Below are 22,440 nucleotides of genomic sequence, written 5' to 3'. Positions count from 1 at the left end.
TAGATAGCTAGTCCCTTCCACCATGTGAGGACACAGCTAGAAGGCAACATCTAGAAAGTAGGCCCTTGCCAGACATCAAGGTGCCTTGATCTTGGACTTCCCAGCCTCTAGAACTCTGACTGTATTAGTCTGTTCTCCCATTGTATAAACAAATACCTGAGACTGGGTAATTTACAAAGAAAAGAGGTTTAATTGGCTCACCATTCTGCAGGCTGTACAAAAAGCATGATGCTGATATCTGCTTGGCCTCTGAGGAGGCCTCAGGAAACTTACAATCATGGCGGAAGGTGAAGGGAAGCAGGTGTCTTACATGACAGAAGCAGGAACTCTTAAGAGAGAGAGTGGGAAGGTACTACACACAACCAGATCTTGTGAGAACTCACTCACTATCATGAGAGCAGGACCAAGAGGATGGTACTAAACCATTCAGGCGAACCCACCCCCATGATCCAATCACCTCCCATCAGGGCCTGCCCCCAACATTGGGAATTACAATTGAACATGACATTTGGGTGAGGACACAGATCTAAACCATATCAGTGAGAAATGAATTTCTGTTACATAAAAGCTATTTGGTTTATTGTATTTTGTTATAGCAGCCCAAATGGATTAGGACATTGAATGCCCAGCCTCCAGAACTATGAGAAAATACATTTCTGTTATTTAAGTAACCCATTCTGTGGTATTTTGTTATGGCATCCTAGGCTGACCACAATAAACAACACACTCACTAATTTATCAGGCTTCTGCTGAAGGCCTACTATGGGCAAAGCACTGAGTTTAGCACTGTGGGCAGACACAAAAGCAAGTGGGAATACAACAGCTCACAATATGGTCAGGGAGAATGACAACACAAATATATCTGTCATAGAGCAGAATGCAAATATTTTGGTATAATGCTTCTATAACTCTTGTTTCAACAATGCAAATTTGTTCCAATGTGATTGACATATTAAGGAACAATCTGAGCATAATGTGAATGTTGTGTTTGCTTATCTGTAAGAAAAACTAGATGAACATAGAAAGGTTGTGCCTAGCTGAACCGGGCCACACGGAAATACACAAAATTCACATACCTCAGACATCAGTCAGCTCTCTCGGCCCACGGTGTGTTATTAGCCACACTCATCCACATTTGGAGTTAAAACTCTCCGTCTGATTTCACATGACTGTCCTCCTACCATTTCGCAATAACATACAAATGACCACACCTTCTGAGACCACCTCTGTAAGCAAACTTTAGGTCATTTTCAAACTCAACTGCCATATGTGTGGTAAGATGTATACATTTCTTAACCACTTAATGTTAAAGCTGTGCTACCATTTATAATAGGTTTTTATTTTTGCTTTTATCTGACAAATTATTGAGTGTTGTTCTTCTAAACCACTTTTTCTCGATAAGCCCTATAGTTTTGAATTGCATGATTGTGTATACTGCAGTGATTTTTAGAAACATGTATGAGTAGAATTGACTATATTTAAACATTTCAATAAGGAACTAGATTTCAGGTAACTAAGGCCTGGGTAATGAATGTTTATGGTCAGGATCACAGAAAATCACATGCTTATTGGATAAACTTCAAACAGGGCATATGGATCTGGCTAATATATCAACGACAACCTCTAGTGGTAATGTATACTAATTGCAGGTAAAATACAGAAAAATGTGATGTAGTAAAAATGGATTTTTAAATGTTATCGAATGAATGAAGCTATCACACAGGCCAACTCACATATATTCCCTCACCTTTAGGCAGCTTTTTATGGCCTCCAGTTTCCTGGCCTGTTTACTAAAATAATTTTTTTGTTTTTTGTTTTTTGTTTTTTTTTGAGACAGAGTCTCACTCTATCACCCAGGCTGGAGTGTAGTGGCACAATCTTGGCTCACTGCAAGCTCTGCCTCCCAGGTTCATGCCATTCTCCCACCTCAGCCTCCGGAGTAGCTGGGACCACAGGTGCCCACCACCACGCCTGGCTAATTTTTTGTTTTTGTATTTTTTGTAGAGACGGGGTTTCACCGTGTTAGCCAGGATGGTCTTGATCTCCTGACCACGTGATCCACCTGCCTCAGCCTCCCAAAGTACTGGGATTACAGGCGTGAGCCACCACGCCCAGCCAAGAATGTCTTCTAGAGTCAAACAGCCTCATAAAGGGAGCTCCACTGACCTGTCATTGAGTTTTCTGAGGTGCACAGTTGCTCTCTCAGCTTCTCCACGTCATCAGGATGCACCTGTTCATACAGTGTGCTCCCAAACCACTCTGACTGGGGCTGGTTCAGAACAGGGGTGACGGAGTCAGACACATAAATCACTCGCCCTGTCTCAGCAGCCACCACAAACAGAAATCCATCAGCTGCTTCAAGGATGAGATGCTTCAGTTCCTATAAAGAAAAGATTATGATTGGCACAATACACTGACAGACCCAGGCTGATTCAACTTTCTTATTGGGAAAGCAGCCTTCAATTTCCTTTATCTGCATATTTATTCTGGTACACAAATAGTTTGGGAAATGAGTACTTTGTTTCTGAAAAGTAAGCTAGAAAAATGCACAAAGCTTGCACCATCCCTATGATACAGCTACTGTAAACACGGTTAGCCCATCTTCATTAGTCCTTTGTTGGGGAGAGAAAATTTCCAGCCTAGGGGGATGGGAGAGCAATGAGTGATCACCAGAAGGTACTGGGTTGCCAGAGGCGTGAACAGCTTTGCCACATATTGAAACTGTAGTCATGTCATTGGAGCAGAAGGGCCCAACACATAGTGCTTGGCACAAAAGGTGCTAGATAGAAGGAAGGGAAGGGGAAGGGGAAGGTGAGAAGGGAGAACGAAAGAGACCACGTGTCTCCCCACCCACAGCTTGCCGTACTGAAAGTACCCTCTTGTTCCTTTTCTCTTTCCATATTTCTGAGCTGAATGCTGGCACTGGCTATAAGAGTATCCTCTTACATTTGCATTTCTGTCGGATTTCCAGAACTGACAATAATCACCATCATCTCAAAAGACTCTCAGAGTAACTCTGGGAGGCAGCAGGGAATACAGCATTATCCATATCACTTTACAGTGAGAAGAGGATAGGAGCATCAACCTTCGGCTCACATTGATTCATTGGGGTCATGACTGTCATTGAAGGCAGGGAGGAAACTGGGATCAAGGAAGGGGCAGCAGGAAGCCTTGATATTATCCTCAGAAGGACGTGGATGGGGCAAAATTAACTTTGTTAAAATGAGATGTCTTTTCTTTGCAGCGCCTGAAGGCAGCTCAAGTGTAGTTGCCCATACTATTCTCACATCAAGCTAAGGAGCCCTTTGCCACTGAATGAAATGGGCTTTGTGCCTGCAGGAGCCAGGCACTAAGTCTTCCCTAGACACTGTAATCCATGGCCACCCTTCCAACCACTTCAAGTACTGTTCAGGCTCCAGAGGACAAAGGTATCCTTCTAGGTCAGCAGCTAGCAAACAGCTTTTGGCTGGCAATCTTTTGTTTGAACGTAATCTTATGTGAAAACCCCACTGTAAAGCACATGGACAGCCAGCAGAGTGAAGGCAAAAGGTGGAGAGTCTGGCGCCCCAAATCCCAGTGACTGAGCAGGGTACAAGGACCCAGAGACTAGGGAACATTGATATGCTGATGAGCAGAACCCAGGGAGCTTTGTAAATGTGTCTAAGCCCTTGGCTGGGGAGGAATTCTAACATCCTCTGCCTGGGAAACCAGGGCAGAAGCAGTTGGTACAAGCATTTTTTACGGATAAGTTTATTTTGCCCATTTCTCTTGCTTTGCACTTTTGCTGTTCTGCGTCACCTAGATGCTCAATTAGTTCAGGGAATTCGGTCAGCATTTTTATTTTCAGTTTTTGGATGATCTTCCCAACAGAAAGAGCTGTTAAGATAATTAAAAACGGAAGAGGGTGTCTGGGGAAGTACAGAATTCTTTGTCACTGGAGGAGAGGAAGTGGAGACTGAATGACTTCACTCATGAATTCACATTTTTGTCCAGTTTGCAAAGACTGTGGGGAGGGTCTTATGGGATGAAGCCCTGCTCGCATCACGGACCCTCTTTTTTCCACCCTCCTCCCTGATGTGTATTCCCTGGGAGACCATCTATCACTACCAAGTTCCTGTGCCCTGATCCAGAACCAGCCTCTACACTCCAAGAAAACAGTCACGGTTAAGAGCATGTATTCTGGAGTAAAAGGAGACTATCACCTACGGCTCTCCCACTTAGCTGTGCAACTTTGGGCATGTTACTTCACGCCCTCAGCAATGTTTTTCAGTGAGCTCTTGCAAGGTTAAATGAGATGCTGTGTGTGAGGACTTAGTAAGGGCCTGGCACACAGTAGGTGCTCCATAAATGTAACCATTATCATCACCATCCAAGCAGCTGAGAGAGGAACAAAGGTAGGGCTCATCTGACCTGCACAGCTGCCTTCTCTCTTCATGCCACTTTCATAATCCTCAGTCACTTAAAGATAACGAGATTCATTTCAAACCTTGACTCTGTAGGTTTTTTGGTGAGGATTAAAAAAATATAGACAAAAAACTGATTCTAGCAGCCAGTAGTGCTCAATAATTTCTGTCTGTTACTTATCAGCTATTTACCCTTCATTATACCTCAGGCCCATGTTAAACAGTCTATGCTTGTTGCCTTCCTCACCACAACCACACGAGCTGGGAGCTATCACTGCATTTATTTTTACAGAGGTGGAAATGAGGCTTGAAGCTCCTGCCCTGACCACCACAGTTTGTGTCCTCCAAGTGGCACATATTACCACTGCTGGACCTTCCTAACATCTGCCAAGCGAGGGCTCCCATGACCACTGGGATGATTTAGAAAGGGATCAAATAGGTGAAGTGCTTGCTAAAGTGTCTGCCACAGAACAGACAGTAATAAACGTTAGTTCCTCGTCCCTTATTCTTTTTAAACCTAACTTCCATGACATAAATCGAGTCTCGGCTCTAGCAGAATAAATCATTCGGTCTCCCAACAAAATCTTTTTCATTCCTGCCTGTGAGGTGCTGTACACACTCTTCCCTTTTTGTGAAATCCCTTCTGCTCCCCTCTTTCTAGGTATTTTTTGTGGCTCCTTTCTATGCCAATACTGTCTCTGTCCTGAGAAGTCCCTCTTGATAATACCAGGACACTTCCACTCTATTTCAGCTTGGCCACACGCTGTGTCTTGTTAAATCCTCCATTACTTTTAGGACCCTATACCCTACATACTTTTGCATTTCCTAACTGCATGCCCTGACAACTGTATTATTTCACCTCCACACCCAATGCCCCCCCACCGGCTATACATAATGAAGTGCTTTCAAATCCATCATCTCATTTATCCTGCAAAAGCTCTTGGAGACAGGAAAGCAAAAAGCTTTATGTTCATTTCACAGATGAGCACACTGAAGCTTAGAGTATTTGCCAACTTGCCCTATGACCAGCACATGGAAATACAAAGACCCTGAACACAGGCCTCTGGCTCATGTAAAGCCACTTATAAAATACGACCTCACTAGCCATTTTATGCGTTTCTTCTTGCCAACTAGTCAAAGACTAGTGTAGGTGTTAAAAATATGGCTTTGGGGTCCTACCAGCCTGTCTTCACTGGACCCAATCTTGGCTCCTCCACTAAGCAGCAGATTAACCCTCAGCAATCTGCTGACTCTAAGCCTCAGCTTCCTCATCAATAAAACAGAGCTAAATAACAGTGGCTTCTTCACAGGGCTAGAATAAGTAGTAAATGAGATAATTCACAGAAAACTATGACTCACACCAGGCACCCAGCAAATGCCAGCCGGCTAAGTGCTCTGATCGCGGCTACTATTATCACTACTGCTGCCATCACTGTCTTTTTTCTTTAACTTTTATTTTAAGTTCAGGGGTACACATGCAGGTTTGTTACGTACTGCCAAGGGAGTAAACTCATGTCACGAAAATTTGTTATACAAATTATTTCATCACCCAGATCCTAAGCCCAGTACCCATTAGTTATTTTTTCTGATCCTCTCCCTCCTCCCAACCTCCACCCTCTAGGAGGCTCCAATGTCTGTTGTTCCCCTCTTTGTGTCCGTGTGTTCTCATCATTCAGCCCCCACTTACAAGTGGGAACATGTGGTATTTGGTTTTCTGTTCCTGCATTAGTTTGCTAAGGATAGTGGCCTCCAGCTCCATCCATGTTCCTGCAAAGGACATGATCTCATTCTTTTATATGGCTGTGTAGTATTCTATGGTGTATATGTACCACATTATCTTTATCCAATCTGTCATTGATGAACATTTATGTTGAGTCCATGTCTTTGCTATTGTGAATAGTGCTGCAATGAACATATGTAAGCATATGTCTTTATGTAGAACGATTTATATTCCCTTGGGTATAAACCCGGTAATGGGGTTGCTGGGTCAAATGGTATTTCCGTTTTTAGCTCTTTGAGGAACCTCCACACTGCTTTCTACAATGGTTGAGCTAGTTTACACTCCCACCAGCAGTGTATAAGTGTTCCCTTTTCTCTGCAACCTCACTAGCATCTGTTACTTTTTGACTTTTTAGTAATAGCCATTCTGACTGGAGTGAGATGGTATCTCATAGTGGTTTTGATTTGCACTTCTCTAATGATCAGTGATGCGGAGATTTTTTCATATACCATCACTTTCATAGGCTGATCATATCAGCACAATTCCAGCATACAGCGTTTTTACTAACTTCTTCCCGTGTCAGTGTGCTGAGCACGATGTTCAGATGCTCAATATATTTTTTTGAGTGACATCCCATTAAGGTTATGGGAAACATAAAAGCAGAAGACCCAAAGATCAGACAAACCCTCTTTTGAAGACAGCTTCTTGGAGAAAAATGGAAACAAAACATCTTGGCTTCATTCCTTCCTCAACCTTGAGCCCTGGTTCCCCACGTAGTTTATTTCATCTTGGTGATGCTGGGATTCTCCCCCCTTTCCAATGGTGACGTGATGACCAGGGTACCTGCTCTGTGAGGAAGGAAGGCTTGTACGCGCCATCGGTGGACTTGTTCCCTGTACCCCTCATGGACTTCATGTGCGAGACGGCCATGCGGAGGATGGTGAGCTTGTCTGGCTTCCGAGCCAGTGCGCTGCATGTGGGGACCATGTCGGAGAGCTCCGTGATGTACTGAGTCATCTTGTTCCGTCTGCGCCTTTCGATTTCACTATGATTCTCTCTTTCCAGAAAGCACAAGATCAGGAGAGGGGAAAAAAGAGAAGTATCAGATTAGGGATTACTATCTAATGGGATAAAACCATTAACACCAAATGATCAGGAACTAGGGGCTAACACCTAACAGCTGAGTGCTTTGAATGACTATTGGGCAAAATGGCCCTTCTGATGCCTCAGCAAGCTCTTACATCTACGTGTTGGAAGCATAGATGTCTATAGTCTCAATCTCTAAATACATATCAAAATCTTCTAATTACTCCCATATGCCTGAGGTATTTTTGTAAGCATACAAAATTGAGACACGAAGGCTGGGCACGGTGGCTCACATCTGCAATCCCAGCACTTTGGGAGGCCAAGGTGTGCAGATTACTTAAAGCCAGAAGTTTGAGACCAGCCTGACCAACATGGTAAAACCCCATCTCTACTAAAAATACAAAAATTAGCTGGGCATGGTAGCGCATGCCTGTAATCCCAGCTACTTGGGAGGCTGAAGCACAAGAATTGCTTGAACCTGGGAGATGGAGATTGCAGTAAGCTGAGATCGCACCACTGCACTCCAACCTGTGCACACATGAATCTGTACATGGATATACACACGTGCACACACACACACAAATGTGGTTACTGTCTGCCTCAATATGTGGTTTACATGTTGTATCTTTACATATTTATTACATATAAATATGTAATATATAAATATAAGTATGTAATATATTATAAATAATATTTACATATTATAGCTTGCAGTAAGAAGCACTATATAGTCTTACCATTCCTTGTGTCACTAAGTAGACCAATAATGCTACAAATTTACTTTAAAGTTGTGAATAAGCCTTTGTTCTATGCCCAACAGATTTTCTGCAGCATAGTAACAAAACAGGTACACCCCTGGCTTATGAAACAATAAATAGCCAATTTAAAATAAAAACGCATTGCAAAGGAATTACTGAATGCAATCTCTGTGATGTGTTGTAATAAAAAACTAGCAGAAGGGATGGAAGAATGTTTCCAACCCAGGCTTTTTACCTTCAGGCTTGAAGGAGTCACAGCCAACTCAGTTCAACGACTCTAAGACAAAGCTGTTACTTGGGATAAAAGAATTATCTAAAAATAAATCCCATGTCTGCTGCAGGATTTAGGGTTTCACTGGTGTTCAGAAAATGAGAGTGACACTAAGGGCAAGAAAAAAACAACTCAGGCAGGGCTGCCTCCAGACACTGCATGTATTAATTAGCTTAACAGCCCATCCTCCCAGATTGGGGAACAGATGTGCCAGTCAGCCCTGATGACACCAAGTAGCACGTGCTGAGGGTCTCTGAACACACAGACCGAGGGGAAGTGAGACTGTAGTACAGGTCACTGCAGAGCGACCTGAGCCATCCACCATGAACCTTCCAGACCCCATGAGGGAAGGAGTGGTAGAGAAAACAAGGAATGCCCAACTCTGTCCTCAAGCAGTTGGGGGTTAACTATGAATACAAAACATACACCTTGCATAGTGGAAATGAAACGCAGAGTATGATTAAATGCTTCAAAAGGCAGGTGAAAAGCAAAAACTACAATGGAGAACGATAGCGAAGAGGAGGAGGTGGTCCTGGGGCTGAGGGTGCTAGAAGGGGTAGGGAGGAGGAACTGGGAGAGAGCTGGGCCTAACCTGTCAGTAAGTAGAGGAGGTCTATTTTGGGGAGAGGATCAGCAGGATCAAATAAAGGCCTGGAATTGGGAAGAAACATTTGAGGGTGGTGAGGAGGCAGGCCTAGACGGAAGGGTAGAGATGGGCCCTGGAGTAGAGGGGCCGAGGAGCAAGAGAAGGTGGGAAACCTTGCTGGACAGTAAAGGGAAAGCTGTCGTGCATGGCAGGCTGATAAGAGCCATGATGCTCTCTGCCTCTGTGGCTGGCTTCTCGGGGGAGGTGCAGGTTGCGGGAGAGGTTCAGGGTTGGGGAGGAGGAGATGGAGGCTGGGACCAGCAGGGAGATTCCTGAGGCCTGGTGCTCTCTCCCACCCACAAAGGATAATTCTGCAGCCAACCCACTGGAATGGTGGAAACACCAGCCACAGCACAAATGCCGTTGGTCCACAGAGCACAGCCACTCTGGTAGGGAAGGGCATATACTCTCCAGGAGAAACGGCTGCTGCGTAATCAGGCAGGGCTTGTTGACTCGGGGGTAGATAGAGGTAACCAAAGAAGAATGGGTTGGGGCAGGGCAATCATAATGAAAGAAAGTGATGAAAAAGGGGGATGTGGTTAGAGATTGTTGAGTTATTTAGTGCATTCAGGAACCCTTCCCTGGAGGAGATACAGGACTTCCTTTTCCTTCTCTCCATAAATTAGGTAAATTAGTGGTGGCAGCCCACCCTGAACTGGGTCTTCACCAACGTCTCCTGCATTTGACTCCTCAGCCAGGAGCTCGTCACGAGACAACCAAGGTGCAGCAAGAAAGGCCTAGAGGAGCTCTCAGAGGAGGGTGAGCCCCCGCCTCGCCAGCCTACACTTCATCAAGGCCCGATGGGGTGAATGGAACACAGAGACAGTTGGCTGAGGCTGCTGACCTTGTAAGATGCTGGGCAGGCACCCTGGCCGCTGATGGGCGTTGTAAGATCATGGGCAGTACACGCATGAGTTAGGTCCACGGCTGCACGCCACCGCCCTGCACTTGCCCGCCAGACACCCTGGAGAACCGGCTTTCCTCCCATGCACCCACACCACCTACAGTCTGCATTCCAGCTCTTCAGCCTGACTTCTGGGATCTCGCTCATTAGGCACCACCCACAGCCCTCTTCCCTACTCCAACCACGTGTCAGCTGCTCCCCACCCATCAGTATCACCAGGCAATAGCCATTCCTACTTATCTTTGATTCAGCACACGTGGAACTGCTCCCGTCCCTCAAAATTCCATCTGTGTCAAAGCTCTTGCAGCTGTTTCCTGGTTCTCTCCCACCTTCTCCAGTCCATGCCGACTGCCTGCTGTCACCACTTTTCCCCTTGTCACCAACCACCTTTTCCCAGCCTTTTTCTCCAGTCTCACCCTCCAGTTTAGTCCTCATGTTGTGGCCAGACTGATGTTTCTCAAAATACAAACCAGAGCCTTCCCTTAAACCCCTTCCATTGAGCCTCCAAACCCCTCAGCTGGTCACTGTGGCCACTGCTTCAATGCAGGGCTGACGCACACTTGCTTCTGATACTATTATCCAAAGAGCTTGTCCCATAGTGGCACAGACCATCTTGCTTTATAAATATTCTGCAGGCAAAAAATCTTCCTATGGGGAATCTTAAACAGAGATCTAAAGCAATTTCACCAGAGTGCTCTGTGAACCCAATCTGGGAGATGAGGTGTATGAAGAAGATGGCCTTAGGGCAACTGCTTAAAAACTGATTGTATTCATTGCCTAGTCCAGAAAATGCTCCAAGCACTTTACATTTTATGAAATAATACTGAGTTACCAGCAGAATGTCAAAATGACTGACAGCTGCCAATTACTTAGCAACAAGATTTGATAAGTGAGTGACATACACATATGTATGTACGGTTTCATTCTGAAGCCTTCATCAAGGCAGCGGGGATGATGCCATCTTGGGAACACAGAAGGACATATCTCCAAGATCATGTTTGCTGGGGCAAGGCCATCTCCTCCCCAGAGTGAAGAGACAATTTGGGGTCTGCCTGGAGGAGCTGCAGGAGTGAGCCTGTGAACCTGGTGTCTGTGACTCGCGTGTGTACCACATGCTTGCTCGGGGCTGAGTAGCATCAATAAAGAAATTAACTCCTATGTACAGGGAAGCAGGACCAGGACTCCACAGAATTGACAGCTGGGGACACAGGTAGAGCTGTCAGCTTCAAAGACACCTCTGCTGTGCTAAGAGGACCCAGAGCTTGGCTCCAGGAGCACAGCTATGGAAATCAAGGCACAGAAAGAAGAGGTTCAACTAACTGCACACTGACTTGTGCTTCTTTTCCAACTCTGCTCCTAATGGGGACCTCCTAAGTTTAATCTGAACGGTGAGGTACCCATCTTAGTTAAAGAATACGAAAGGAGAATTTTATAAGATCTCAATAAAGAGCATCCTTAAACTGCTGACAGCCGTTGAGTCTCCTGTCTGCTATGGGAAGGGAACCTTAGACCCGGAGCAAGCAGACTGAATGAGACAGCCCCATGCTGGGAACTCCCTGATCACTGCAGACATGGTATACCTGGAGCATACTTCCAGTCTGGGAGTTACTGTGCTGGGTACTGGAGATGGGTGCTGGACAGGACAGAGAGCCCACGGAAAAGCAAGGGCAACAGAGAGTGAGCAGGTGCAAACACAAGCCCTGTGTGGTTTCCTTGTACACTAAAAGGTCAGAAGAGGATGCTGAGAGTGTGTGATGGGGAGAGCTCCCTGTGAAAAAGTCCCAGGAAATACCCAGGAACCCTAGGACATGGGACACTGAAAGTCCCCACGCAGGCCTGGCTGAGAGGAGCCACGACGTAAACCTAAGTGCTTCTGCAGCCTCCTCTTTGCTCATGTCAGTGTGATCAGGTGTGGGCACCTCAAGGCAGCAGGTGGGCTGATGCAGGATACTATGAGAGAGATATGACCAAGTCTAGCTCTAGCCAGGCCACCTACACTGCCATGGTCCAAATCTGAGAAGTCAGCACTTGAAATAATACGACTGGTCACTACACCTCACTGCCAGCTTCAGAGCTACATGAAGCTCTACACACGTGGAATGTCTGTAGAGCAGCCCTGCTACAGATGGCACCAGGACCACATTTCTCCATGATGCCTCAGCTTCCATTTCTACCTCCTGAGGTCCACACCCCTCTCCAGGCCACAGCAGTCCAAACAACAGACCTGCTGAAAATAAACATAAAGCTTCTCCCCAACCTGGAGAAGCATCACCAAGCAGCTGCCACTCTCAAAGCCATCGGGCTTGGAAACAGGCCTCACTCAGGGCAGAATTTGTGCTCATTTCCCCAGATTGCACTAGAACTGGAAGACCAGACACCAGGAGTTTTTTCCTTTTCAGAATTCACCCAGCACACAGTGATAACCTCTGCTCTTGGACAATTCACCAAACTGTGCATGGCTCAAGTTACTGAACAAACAAGGCTTTCTGCCTGCAATTCCAGTAAAGGGCTTCAGCACTTCTCAAGCAAAGGAAGCATCAATCCCCATCTCCCCCTACTAGGGGTTTCTCTGTGAGATTTGACCACTTAGGGTAGAGTCAGAACTGTAGGAAGAGACCCTTTGCATAGGCTCATACCACCTGGCCTTCAGAGGTAGCCTGGGGGAGTCATCAGACCAAGAGTGGCTGCGTGGGGGGTCTACACATGAGTCCTGTTCAGCTGTCAGCAGCCTCTGGTGCAGTATTAGGCACAGGCTGGCTCTGCCCCACCTTGGTGACACTTGGGTAGGAAGACTGTACTTTTCCAGGAACATCCTTCATGGCCAGTCGCTCCCGGGCATGCTGCAGGGCATTGTAAGAGCCATGAAGGCCAGAAGAAAGCCATTTCAGGAGCCTCATGGAGGCTGGTCAGATACCTGCAGAGAGGGCCCACTGAGGCATATTCAGTAAGGCAGTTTTCCCAACTTCTGAGGCTGCTCCAGGAAGGGCAGAGGGTTGCTCTCTCCTTGAGAAGGAGGTAGGCATCCTGCTCCCCAGAAGCCATCCAAGGCCCAGGTTTCTGCAAGGCAACTACAAGATACCTGTGTGTCCAGGCTGAATGCAAGACTCACCCAAAACACAGGGAGGAGTCTGAGAAGCCCAGATCCTCCCAAGCAGGGACCCAGGCCCGGCACCTCTGACAATCCCTGTTCCCAGTGAGACACGCATCTTGCATGTTTCTATAGCAACTTACAGCTTCCCAAGCACTCTCTCAGCACTGACTGCAATCGATCCTTTCAAACCCCCACCCCCAGCCCCCAATCAGGATATATCTCCTTTCCCCAGAGGAGGAAGCTGAGGCTCCAAGGGTCACACTGACTTACCAGGACTGGGACCAGGCCTGCCAGTCACCTGCTGCCTCTCTCTCACCACCTCTCCCCAGCAGAGCACTAACTGGTCCTAGTTCAGAGCTAGAATGCCCGGAGAGACTAGGGAGCAAAGATATTTAAGGCTTTATGGGGGAAGAATATGCCTAGCAGCTTCCAAAGAGACACAGCTCAGGACTGCTTATGATCCCAGAATTGATTTCCTCCTCTCTCTCCAAAAAACTCTAGTGTTATCCAGGTATGTCATTTCAAATCAGGGTTAATCTCTCCAGCAGAAAAACTGAAGCGGGTAGCATAGCTAAACATGGTAAGAAACGCATCAAGGTGCAGGTCCATCATGTGAGAGCCAAACATCTTGTATGAAGAAATCACACTGGCTGGGCACAGTGGCTCACACCTATAATCCCAGCACTTTGGGAGGCCAAGGCAGGCGGATCACCTGAGGTTGGCCAGCCTGGCCAACATGGTGAAACCCTGTCTCTACTAAAAATACAAAAAATTAGCCGGGCGCGGTGGTGCACACCTGTAATCCCAGCTACTCTGGAGGCTGAGGCAGGAGAATTGCTTGCACCCAGGAGGCAGACATTGCAGTGAACCGAGACCACGCCATTGCACTCCAGCTTGGGCAACAAGAGAACAAGAGCAAAACTCCGTCTCAAAAAAAAAAAAAAAAAAAAAAAGGAAATCACTCATCTATATCAGCATGGTGTTAGAAAGCCACCCCCTCCTACAAAATCTTTCATTCCAGTGTGTGCTAACCCTAACCCTAACCCTAACCCACTGAAGCAACTTTAGTTGCTCATAAGCAACACTGTACCAAGTTCTACCCAGCTTATCTGCAACACTTGTCTGGTTCATATGAACTGAGACTGTAGAGGCAGGGAGGAGGAATGGGAAGTTTGGAAGGGCTCCTCTTGGCATTTGCTCTGCAACCTCTGAAAGGCTCAGCTGAATCTCTTCCTGCCTTACAAGGACCTCACGTACCCATCCAGTGTGTCCCACACACGGTAACTGATAAGATGAGGCCAGATAAAAAAGGGGCACTCCTTGCTGCTGCCTGGTCATCCTCTCTGCCTTGGAAATACTTTAGGCGTCTTCTCACTCGGAAACAGAGTAACCCACTCTCTAGGCTAAGATGCTCAGACTAAGAATTCTGGAAACCCACAATCTTCTTTTCTTTCTGCCGGGAAAGACCTGGGCAGGACACGTCTACCTTGCATATTTTCCTTATCAACAAAGTTTTGGTCATGATACCTACTCACAAAGCAGGAATGATTAAAACTAAAACATCACCACAACCTATAAAGCCAGGGGGGAAAATGCCTACAACTTAAATACCACACAAAACCAAAAGGGAAGTACCAAAATGGGCGTGATGAGAAACAAAAGGTCAATTCTGCAGAAGCTTTCCTACCATGAGTATCTTTACTTTTAGATAACTTTAGAGGTTCACTGGCTAACTCTACAAAATATAAGGCATAATTTTGGACTGGTGCAACTGGGTGCTACAATCTCACCAAAGAGCAGCCAATGGGGTCACTTACAGCCATTTCTAAAAAGGTTAAAGAGAGGCCAGGAAGCCCCTTGATAAGGGATTTTGAGTCCAAGCTCTTAGGAGGCTCCAAGCACTGGAGCTGAATCCACAGCAACAGATATGAGAACTCCTTGGAAGGTCTTTAGGGTCTTTTGAGAAAGGGTGTGGAATGAGTCTGAAGGGAGCAAAAATATACAGATAATACACAGTGACAAGAATTAAAGTTTGAGGACTGCATGCTTGTTTGTCCCCAAGTTGTAAATGTAAAAAGACAGTTACATTAGGAATGTTTCCTCTCTTTTGTTTTAATGAAACATTACGCATGCATTCACATACGTAAGGCACATGATGAGCACGGTGTATAATTTTGACTCTATTGATGACAGCTCTGGGATGTTAGTAATGCCTCTTATGAAACAATATTTAAGATGCCTCCATGTACTGGTGGCAGCTGACCCCAGCTGCAGGTATGAGAAGGTGTCCTGGGACTCCCTAGAAAATGTATCAGTCTAAGGGGCCGTTAAAGTAGGAAGATGCCCCTGAACCACTCAGAGTGATGAAAAGGCTTTGGCCCTCTGCTTGAGTGTGAGGTTGCAGGACGTGCTGGGCAGGACTGGCATCTGCCTCCCAGGCACACCAGGGCCATCCACACAGGCACAGGAACCAGGGAGGGACTGGTGCCGACCTCACTATAGGAGGGTGCGGCACCACTACCAGCTGCCCGGGAGGATCATCTTTGGAGAAACACTTTCTGGAGTGTAATCGGCATTTTTCCAAAGACACAGGGTTTATCACCACCTGCTGTTAGGATCAGTGACTTGATAACTGGAATTCCAAGAGTGAGGTCAAGCCAAGCATTCCCAGTGGAGGCTGCTTTCTTGGCTGAGCCCAGGAAGAAAGGCTGGCTCTGCGACTTCACTCCTTTTTGCCTCCTTGGCAGAAAGGCCTCCTCCTCTGAAACTTGTGCCACCCGTCTCTGCCACCTTCTAGGCTCTTCATCATCATCACCACTGCCCACCCACACAGCCAGCCAGCCCCTGCCCCCAGACCACCCCCAAGACAGCCTCTGCAGGGGGTGATGCACACCCACCCGTCTGTCTCCCCACGCCTCTGCTCCCAGGACTGACCTCGGCCTCCTCTACTGGACCTCGGCCAGCCTCTCCCATGGTGGTGGCTTCTCACTATTTGACCACAACTTCCTACTTTTCCAGCCCTCTCAAACTCCCACAAAATCAGAACTATTCTTTGACCGCATTGCTACTTCCCGTCCCCGGCCTCCTCCATCCTCTTCTCACTCCTCCGGCCTGCCGGCCTCCCTTCACTCCCTCTGCCATTGGACCCACAGCTTGGCCTCTTCAACCACCCTCTCATCGAGACCTTAACCGCCTCGACTCCTGTCCTTCCATGGCACCTGCCCTAATCCTCAACCCTGAGTCTGAGAAAAGCCTCCATTCCCTGTATCCACACCGTTGGGTATTGCTGGAGGATAATTGCACTTATACACATTGATGCCACCTCACATTGGTGGTCCACAATCTCAAATGGGGTCTAAAGTTTTTACATCTCTGTCTTCGGTTAGCCTCCTTCCTGTGAATTCCACCCAGGGCCACCCTAAACTTCGCTCTCAGGCACAATAGCAAACCTCTTCCCACCTGCGGCACACAGCCCCATTTCCTACCTAATCAAGACAATGGAAGCCACGAGAATTAACCCCTCCACTTCTGATGCACCCACAGCCTCGCACTTGGCCTCATCTGCAGCTCCTTCCTTCTGCCTTGGAGCATGAGTACTCCCTTCTGTGGGGCAGAGCTCTCTCCTCCTCCTCTGGACCCATCTCTCCCCAGCGTCACTCCTGAGTCTTCCAAATCTCTGGCTATCCCCATTACTTCTCCTCCTCACATGGATGTACTCACAGTCTTCCCATCCTTAAAAAGTACCCCTCCCGGAGCCCCTTCCTTTTTGATCTACATCCAAACTGCTCAAAGAGTTGTTCTCACGCATCTTCATGTCTTCATCTCCCCATCAGTCCTCAGCCCACTGCAGTCTGGCTTCTGTGCCCCAGGTCCCCGTGACTTTGTGTGGGGGGAAGGAAACTTCGAATGTAGGCAGAGCCGTGTTCTGCATATCACAGCTCCCCGAATGGCGTGAATCCCATGTGTGAGAAAGAGCTGAGGCCTTGGGATGTGGTGGAGCGGGCCTGAGAACATTTCTGGCACTGGCAGGCGGGCTCCTGGAATGCCTATGCACGTATGGGCGTGCGCATGTGTGTGCTTGTGTGTGCACCTGAGGTCACACAGCAGTGGCGGCTTCACATCTACTGCTTTGTTGCATCTAAGGCCTGCTGTGATGGGCCTGGCTGTGCTAAAGTAGGAACCATACCAAATTCCTATAATTGAGCTGCTTTGTGACTGTGACCATACTTCCCAAATCAAAAATTGAGACATGAGGTCTCATGATAGGCAGGACATTTAAACTGGGAAGCCCCCTTGCGAAAAGCTGGAAAAGCTGATGGCACACACACAAGAGACAGAAACCATGGCACAGCACCCTGCCTAGATTCTGAGTCAGCAAACTACGGTGGGTGCTGGCTCACAAGGCAGCCTCTATCTCTTCCAGGGCCTCACATGAAGGGGCTTCTGTTGCCTGATTGTAAGAAGAGAAAAAGCCAACAGGAGAGGCACTGGGGTGTTCCATGCCAATTGGAAGCAGATTCTCCACTCCTCCCCTGGACAGCAGCCACAGTCACTGCAAAGTGGAGGGATGAGGGTGGACTCAGTCGTCTCTCCCAGTGCTGAGAAGCTCAGATGCAACCATGGGCCCATTCACTGAGGGCCCAGCAGCTAAGCCTAGGTGACCTCTAGGCCTCTGCAGTCCTACAAACTCATTCCTATTAGTAACAGCATATGCTAGAAACACACCCTATCTTCCTTATTTTTCATGGGGGAAATGAGATGGTTCACAGATGCCTGGGTTTGAACTTTGACTGTATAAAAATGGACTCACAGACAGGGTCATGAGATAGTTACCCAGAGTGTAGAGTTTCTGTTTCTTAATGATCGGGCCTAATACAATGAGCTCTTTGTACCCCTGCACTATTATTTCATCACTGACACTGATCTTTTCAATGTCAAACAAACGTCACTCCTCATCTCTCTTCCTCTTTATGTTTTGAGGCCCCAGGAATCATCATTTCCTAAGGTTAGCATGCTATGGAATGTTATCTCAAGGGAAATTTTGACACGGAGGAACCAAAGTCATTGTTCCTTCATAGAGGGAGGCTGTGTACAGCGAGAGCAAACTGGGGCAGGGAGATATGTGCCCTTGTTTCCATTTCAGCAAGAAAGCACACCCTGCTATTAAAATGTATCCCAAGAAATGGGTGGATGTCCAAGCTGCCATTCTGTCCGCACCGAGGGAAAACAATACATGCTTTTGTTATTGAAACTCATGTCCTGTTTTGATTCGAAACTCCAAGGTCATTAGTGACCAAAATGTTCTCCATCTCCTCTCTACTGTTTCAACCAAAGCAGAAGCTGAAAGACGGAAGGAAAAGATTTTGGGGACGAAAGTGTATGGCATGATGCGAGTTTACTATGGACTTGGAGACTCTGGGAATCCCTGGGAAGTAACGAGATGCATGTCCCTGTTGGACTGGTGGAAAAGTGTGTGGAACTCACAATCGCAATGCAGTTTGTAAAAGGAATCATCGCCAAAAATGGCTACCATGAGGGGAGAAAACTAGGGTAACTCAGGGGGCCCAGAACTCAATATGCATGTGGTTCCTCCAAAAACAGCTGAGGCCATCAGTCCAAACTATGGACCATGGATACAGAAGAAAAGCAACTGCCACCCGTGGTGAGTTTTCAAGTCCATCAATGACCAAGAATTAGGAAGGCTTGGAGGCTTGGCTAGTGGAGAGGAATGTCAAGGCAGGCCCTTCCTTAGGTAAGTGGGTACAGATGTGAATTTTGCTAAGAATGATGGAATGATTTGTGCCTTCCTGTCAACACTGCCAAACTTCCTACCATATCTTAAACAAAATGGAAAAAAAAAAAAAAAAAGACACAGTCATGGGGTTGGGCCTGCCTTATCCTTCACGTAAGTAATGTGTATAACCCATGGACATTCATGATCCAGCAAACTTTCCATGAGGTGGTCTGCACTCAGGATGGCCCCGCAGAGCCCAGATAAAGATGCTGTCACGTGGCCAGGGGGCAATACAGTTCTTAGGAGCTGAAAACCCAGTTTTCTATCCTGCATCCAGAACACAGCTGCCTGGTTTCTCATATCTCTTCTTATTTTCCGTGGTAGCAATAAAAGACTTATCTTGACAGTTTTTTCTAAACTTGAACTCTAGGGCTTTTCAGCAAGAATGAATTCCTCTGTTTGCTTTATAAGCAATGAATATTAATTTTAATAGATTCCTTTTTAAAAGACATAGGAATTTTTAAAAATACTTTTTAAAAAGCTCTATTGTCTTTTTAAAATGAATCCTTAAAATTGACATTAATTGCTTATAAAGCAAACAGAGTTAATAACTTATTACTTACCTTTTGATCATCTCTGCTGGGATGTGGCAGAGTCGCTAATAGCTAGCTGCCACTGGGCCAAATACTGCCACAGAGTGAGGGACCAGTCAAACTGCAGGCAATGGCTTTTGCAATGACAAAAGACGTTACATTCTTGTATCTTTCTAAGGTGAATGCTGGCTATTGCCTTCTTTAAGTCTAAGGAAAATAAAATAAACTTACCTTGAAAATTTACTGGGGCCTTCACCATCTTCATCATCGAAGTCCATTCTGAAAAGTCAAGATCACAAGTGAGCACTGATTATTAGGAGAACATTTTAACTGGTAACAGGAGCTGCTGGAACAAAAGGAGCTTTATTCACTAGGACTGCTATCCGTTGATCCCAACCTTTGGCAGTGCTACAAGCAATATCTCTACACAGTCATCAAACAGGTTCAAGACAAGAAGAGGCAAAATGAAAGGTCTTCAGTCTAAGCACCACTAATTCTATGGCTGGGAATATTTAAGTATCAACTAGTCCCCTCCAGAACTCTATATGCCATTCCCTTCTTAGAACTCTTAGCAGACAATGGATTGCTCTGGCTATGATGGAAAGGTGTCTCTTCCTTTTCTCTCACCATCTTTGGGAATACCTGCACCCCTCTGCATCACCTATTCCACATTAAGACTTTTTTCTTAGTTTATCTTATGGTATATTAAGAGCCTAAAAAGGCTCACGGGATTTTGAAAACAGAAGTTTTCAGGGTGAAGGGATCACAAGGGAAAGAGAAATACTACTGGTTGTACTGCTTAAAAATGTGGCTGGTCTTGATGAGTCAAAGTGAAAAGGACATTTAAGACTTTGCCCTATTAAATCCAGGACCACAAACATGGCTGTTGAGGGGAAAATGGCTGTTTGGGGCTCAAGCTACTCAAATCAGCTGTGCTTGTGGAAACTCACCAGATTCACCCTTTACTGGGCCTCTCAGTGTAAACATAAGACAAAAAGACTTGATAGATATTTGTTGAACTAATACCTCAAACTCTTCTCAAAAAATCATGTCTCTGTAATGGTAATTCACACAATTCCTAAACATGTTAGGGCAGAGGGGGTACTTACTTGGTGTCAAGTGTACCCAGAGTCCTTGGGGAAACAAAATGAAAAATGATACAGATGTCTGAGCTTTCCTGGACATCCAGGGTGAGTGGAGTTCCTTGGAGAGAATGTCTCAGAGCCCCTGCATTGCCCATCTTGTTCTTTGTAGTCCTGGTGGACTGGATGAGGCACAGTTCCCATGGAATTCAAGCAGAAGGAAGGCCAGCCTGCCTGGCAGCCTGGATTGAGAAATTCCTTGCCTGAACAGCTCAGTATCAGAATGGAGTGTGTATTAAATGACCACTGCTACAGATTCTAGAGCTGCTGGCCTCCCAGTAAGGGTGACCCATACCCTCAGGCTCTAAGGGCAGGGCTTCAGTGGCTAATGAGTGACTTGGAGAAGGCACAGGACACCCAGGTTACCAGGAAATGGCAGATTACATAGGGCGAGCCATCCTTGCATGGGCACACCCAAGAAGCTCCCAACAAGACAAATCCTAGTCTCTAGGGGTTTAGGGGCAACCTGAGGGACCTAGGGACTGGAATTAGGTAAGGCAAAGAATTATTTTCTTCTTAAAATTAGTATCTTTTGTTTTTGTTTTGTTTTATGTACAGCGTAGCCACAGTCCTAATCTTGGCCTTATTTTGTTTGAAATGACCTGACAGGATCCCCTGCTAATTTGGAATCTCTGGTTCTCGGACACAAGGGTTATACTAACAGTACAAGAACAAAAGGAGTTACATAACTGGAAAAGATGACAGTAATGATAACAGAAATACCTACGCACAAAAAGAAGAGGAGATGGGGTAGAACAGCGATAAGAAAAAAAAAAAGTACAGTTAAAGGGCCTTACAGACACCACTAAGAGAGACAGACACACACCTCTGCAAGGTAGTTTGGGAAACCAGGCACCAGGCAGCAGCTTTAGAGTTGCCGATGTTGTGGACAAGTGGGAGCTGAATGCAAGACTTTCTAAACGAATCAATGCTATCAATATTCTGCATAATTACTAAGCCATCACCCCACCTTTCTCAGAAAATTACATCGGGAAGGTAAGCACCAAAAATGCTGTAATCAAATTCACCCGGTGTTCTGCAGAGCCGCAGAACCACGCTGCCACCTACTGTTCACTATGGGGAAGAGCGATTTTGCCGTCCACATGAAGGTTATTTAACACCCCGTGCGTGCTGTCAAAAACATTTCAGCGTTAAGAAAAAGAAATAGCAGTTTCAACATTCCAAAGAACTCATGCAAGCATTTAACAAAACCACAAGTGGGTGTGAGACATACAGTTATCTTTAAAATTCCTTTTAGCTCAAGTTGGTATGAGTGTGATTGTCAGTACTCCTGCAAAATGCAATTTATAAGCCAGCCCTCTGTTCTCAGCCTTCATGATCTTCGGGGTGTTTAGGGTGACCAACCATCCTGATTTTCTCAGTATAGGAGTGGAGATACCTGGGATCTAGGACTTCAGTGCTAAAACTGGAAAAGTCCTGGACACACCAGGATGGTTGGTCACCTTTGTTTCTGCAAAGAGTTCTGTTCTTTACCCAGCCCTTTGTGGGACCAGACAGATAAGGAAGTGAGCCCCATGGTAAACAATACCACGCTGGCCAGGTCAGCTGTGGCTCAATCAAGCAGAGGGTATGAGAAAGAGATGGCCTTGCTCCAGACCCAGAGTCTTCTGAAGTCCGCTGGGAACTTGGGAACCAGCATTTGTCTGGAAAAATTAGGGACCCAGATCCTGTGCCTCACACCTGTGCATGTGTACAGCCATCAGCTCTAAGAATTCGGAGGCGAACCAGGAGGTAAATCAGGACACAAATGCTTAAATACTCAGGATGACTCAATCCACCCGAAAACAGTCTCACTGGCTCATCAGCAACATGGAAAACAATGCAACCCTGGAGGACACAAAGGATCTTTTAGAGCCACACCTGCCAAGATGCTGCTGCTTTGGACCGCTATCACCATCTCGGATTCTCTACTTTACATAGGACTACCATAAGCTATGCCTATTTCTTTTCTATAAGTCTAAGTAAATCATCCTTTGTTTTATATCTTGTATGTGTCTCTATTATACAGCAGCATCTGGATAATAAAGGAGAGAAATCAAAATATGACTTTTAAGTCCTATTGTACTCACTT

General features: G+C 46.2%; 1 protein-coding gene across 7 annotated transcripts in view; it reads right to left on the bottom strand.

Annotated features, from left to right (window-relative positions):
• ARNT2 (aryl hydrocarbon receptor nuclear translocator 2) overlaps window positions 1-22,440 on the bottom strand; it is a 196,901-nt gene that overhangs the window by 123,666 nt on the left and 50,795 nt on the right. For 6 of the 7 annotated variants that reach the window (XM_034939269.3, XM_034939270.3, XM_034939271.3 and 3 more), the window contains exons 3-5: window positions 19,438-19,485; window positions 6,967-7,180; window positions 2,167-2,380 (exon numbers count right to left, since the gene is read on the bottom strand). In XM_034939269.3, the coding sequence (XP_034795160.2) occupies window positions 2,167-2,380; window positions 6,967-7,180; window positions 19,438-19,485 (476 nt within the window). The remainder of the gene's footprint in view (window positions 1-2,166; window positions 2,381-6,966; window positions 7,181-19,437; window positions 19,486-22,440) is intronic. The other variant, XM_063596875.1, reaches the window with a different exon arrangement.

This window comes from Pan paniscus, chromosome 16 (genome assembly GCF_029289425.2).
Source record: "Pan paniscus chromosome 16, NHGRI_mPanPan1-v2.0_pri, whole genome shotgun sequence".
In the NCBI taxonomy this organism is placed as follows: domain Eukaryota; kingdom Metazoa; phylum Chordata; class Mammalia; order Primates; family Hominidae; genus Pan; species Pan paniscus.
Note: the sequence above shows the minus strand (reverse complement) of the source record. Positions and strands in the feature narration are given on the sequence as shown.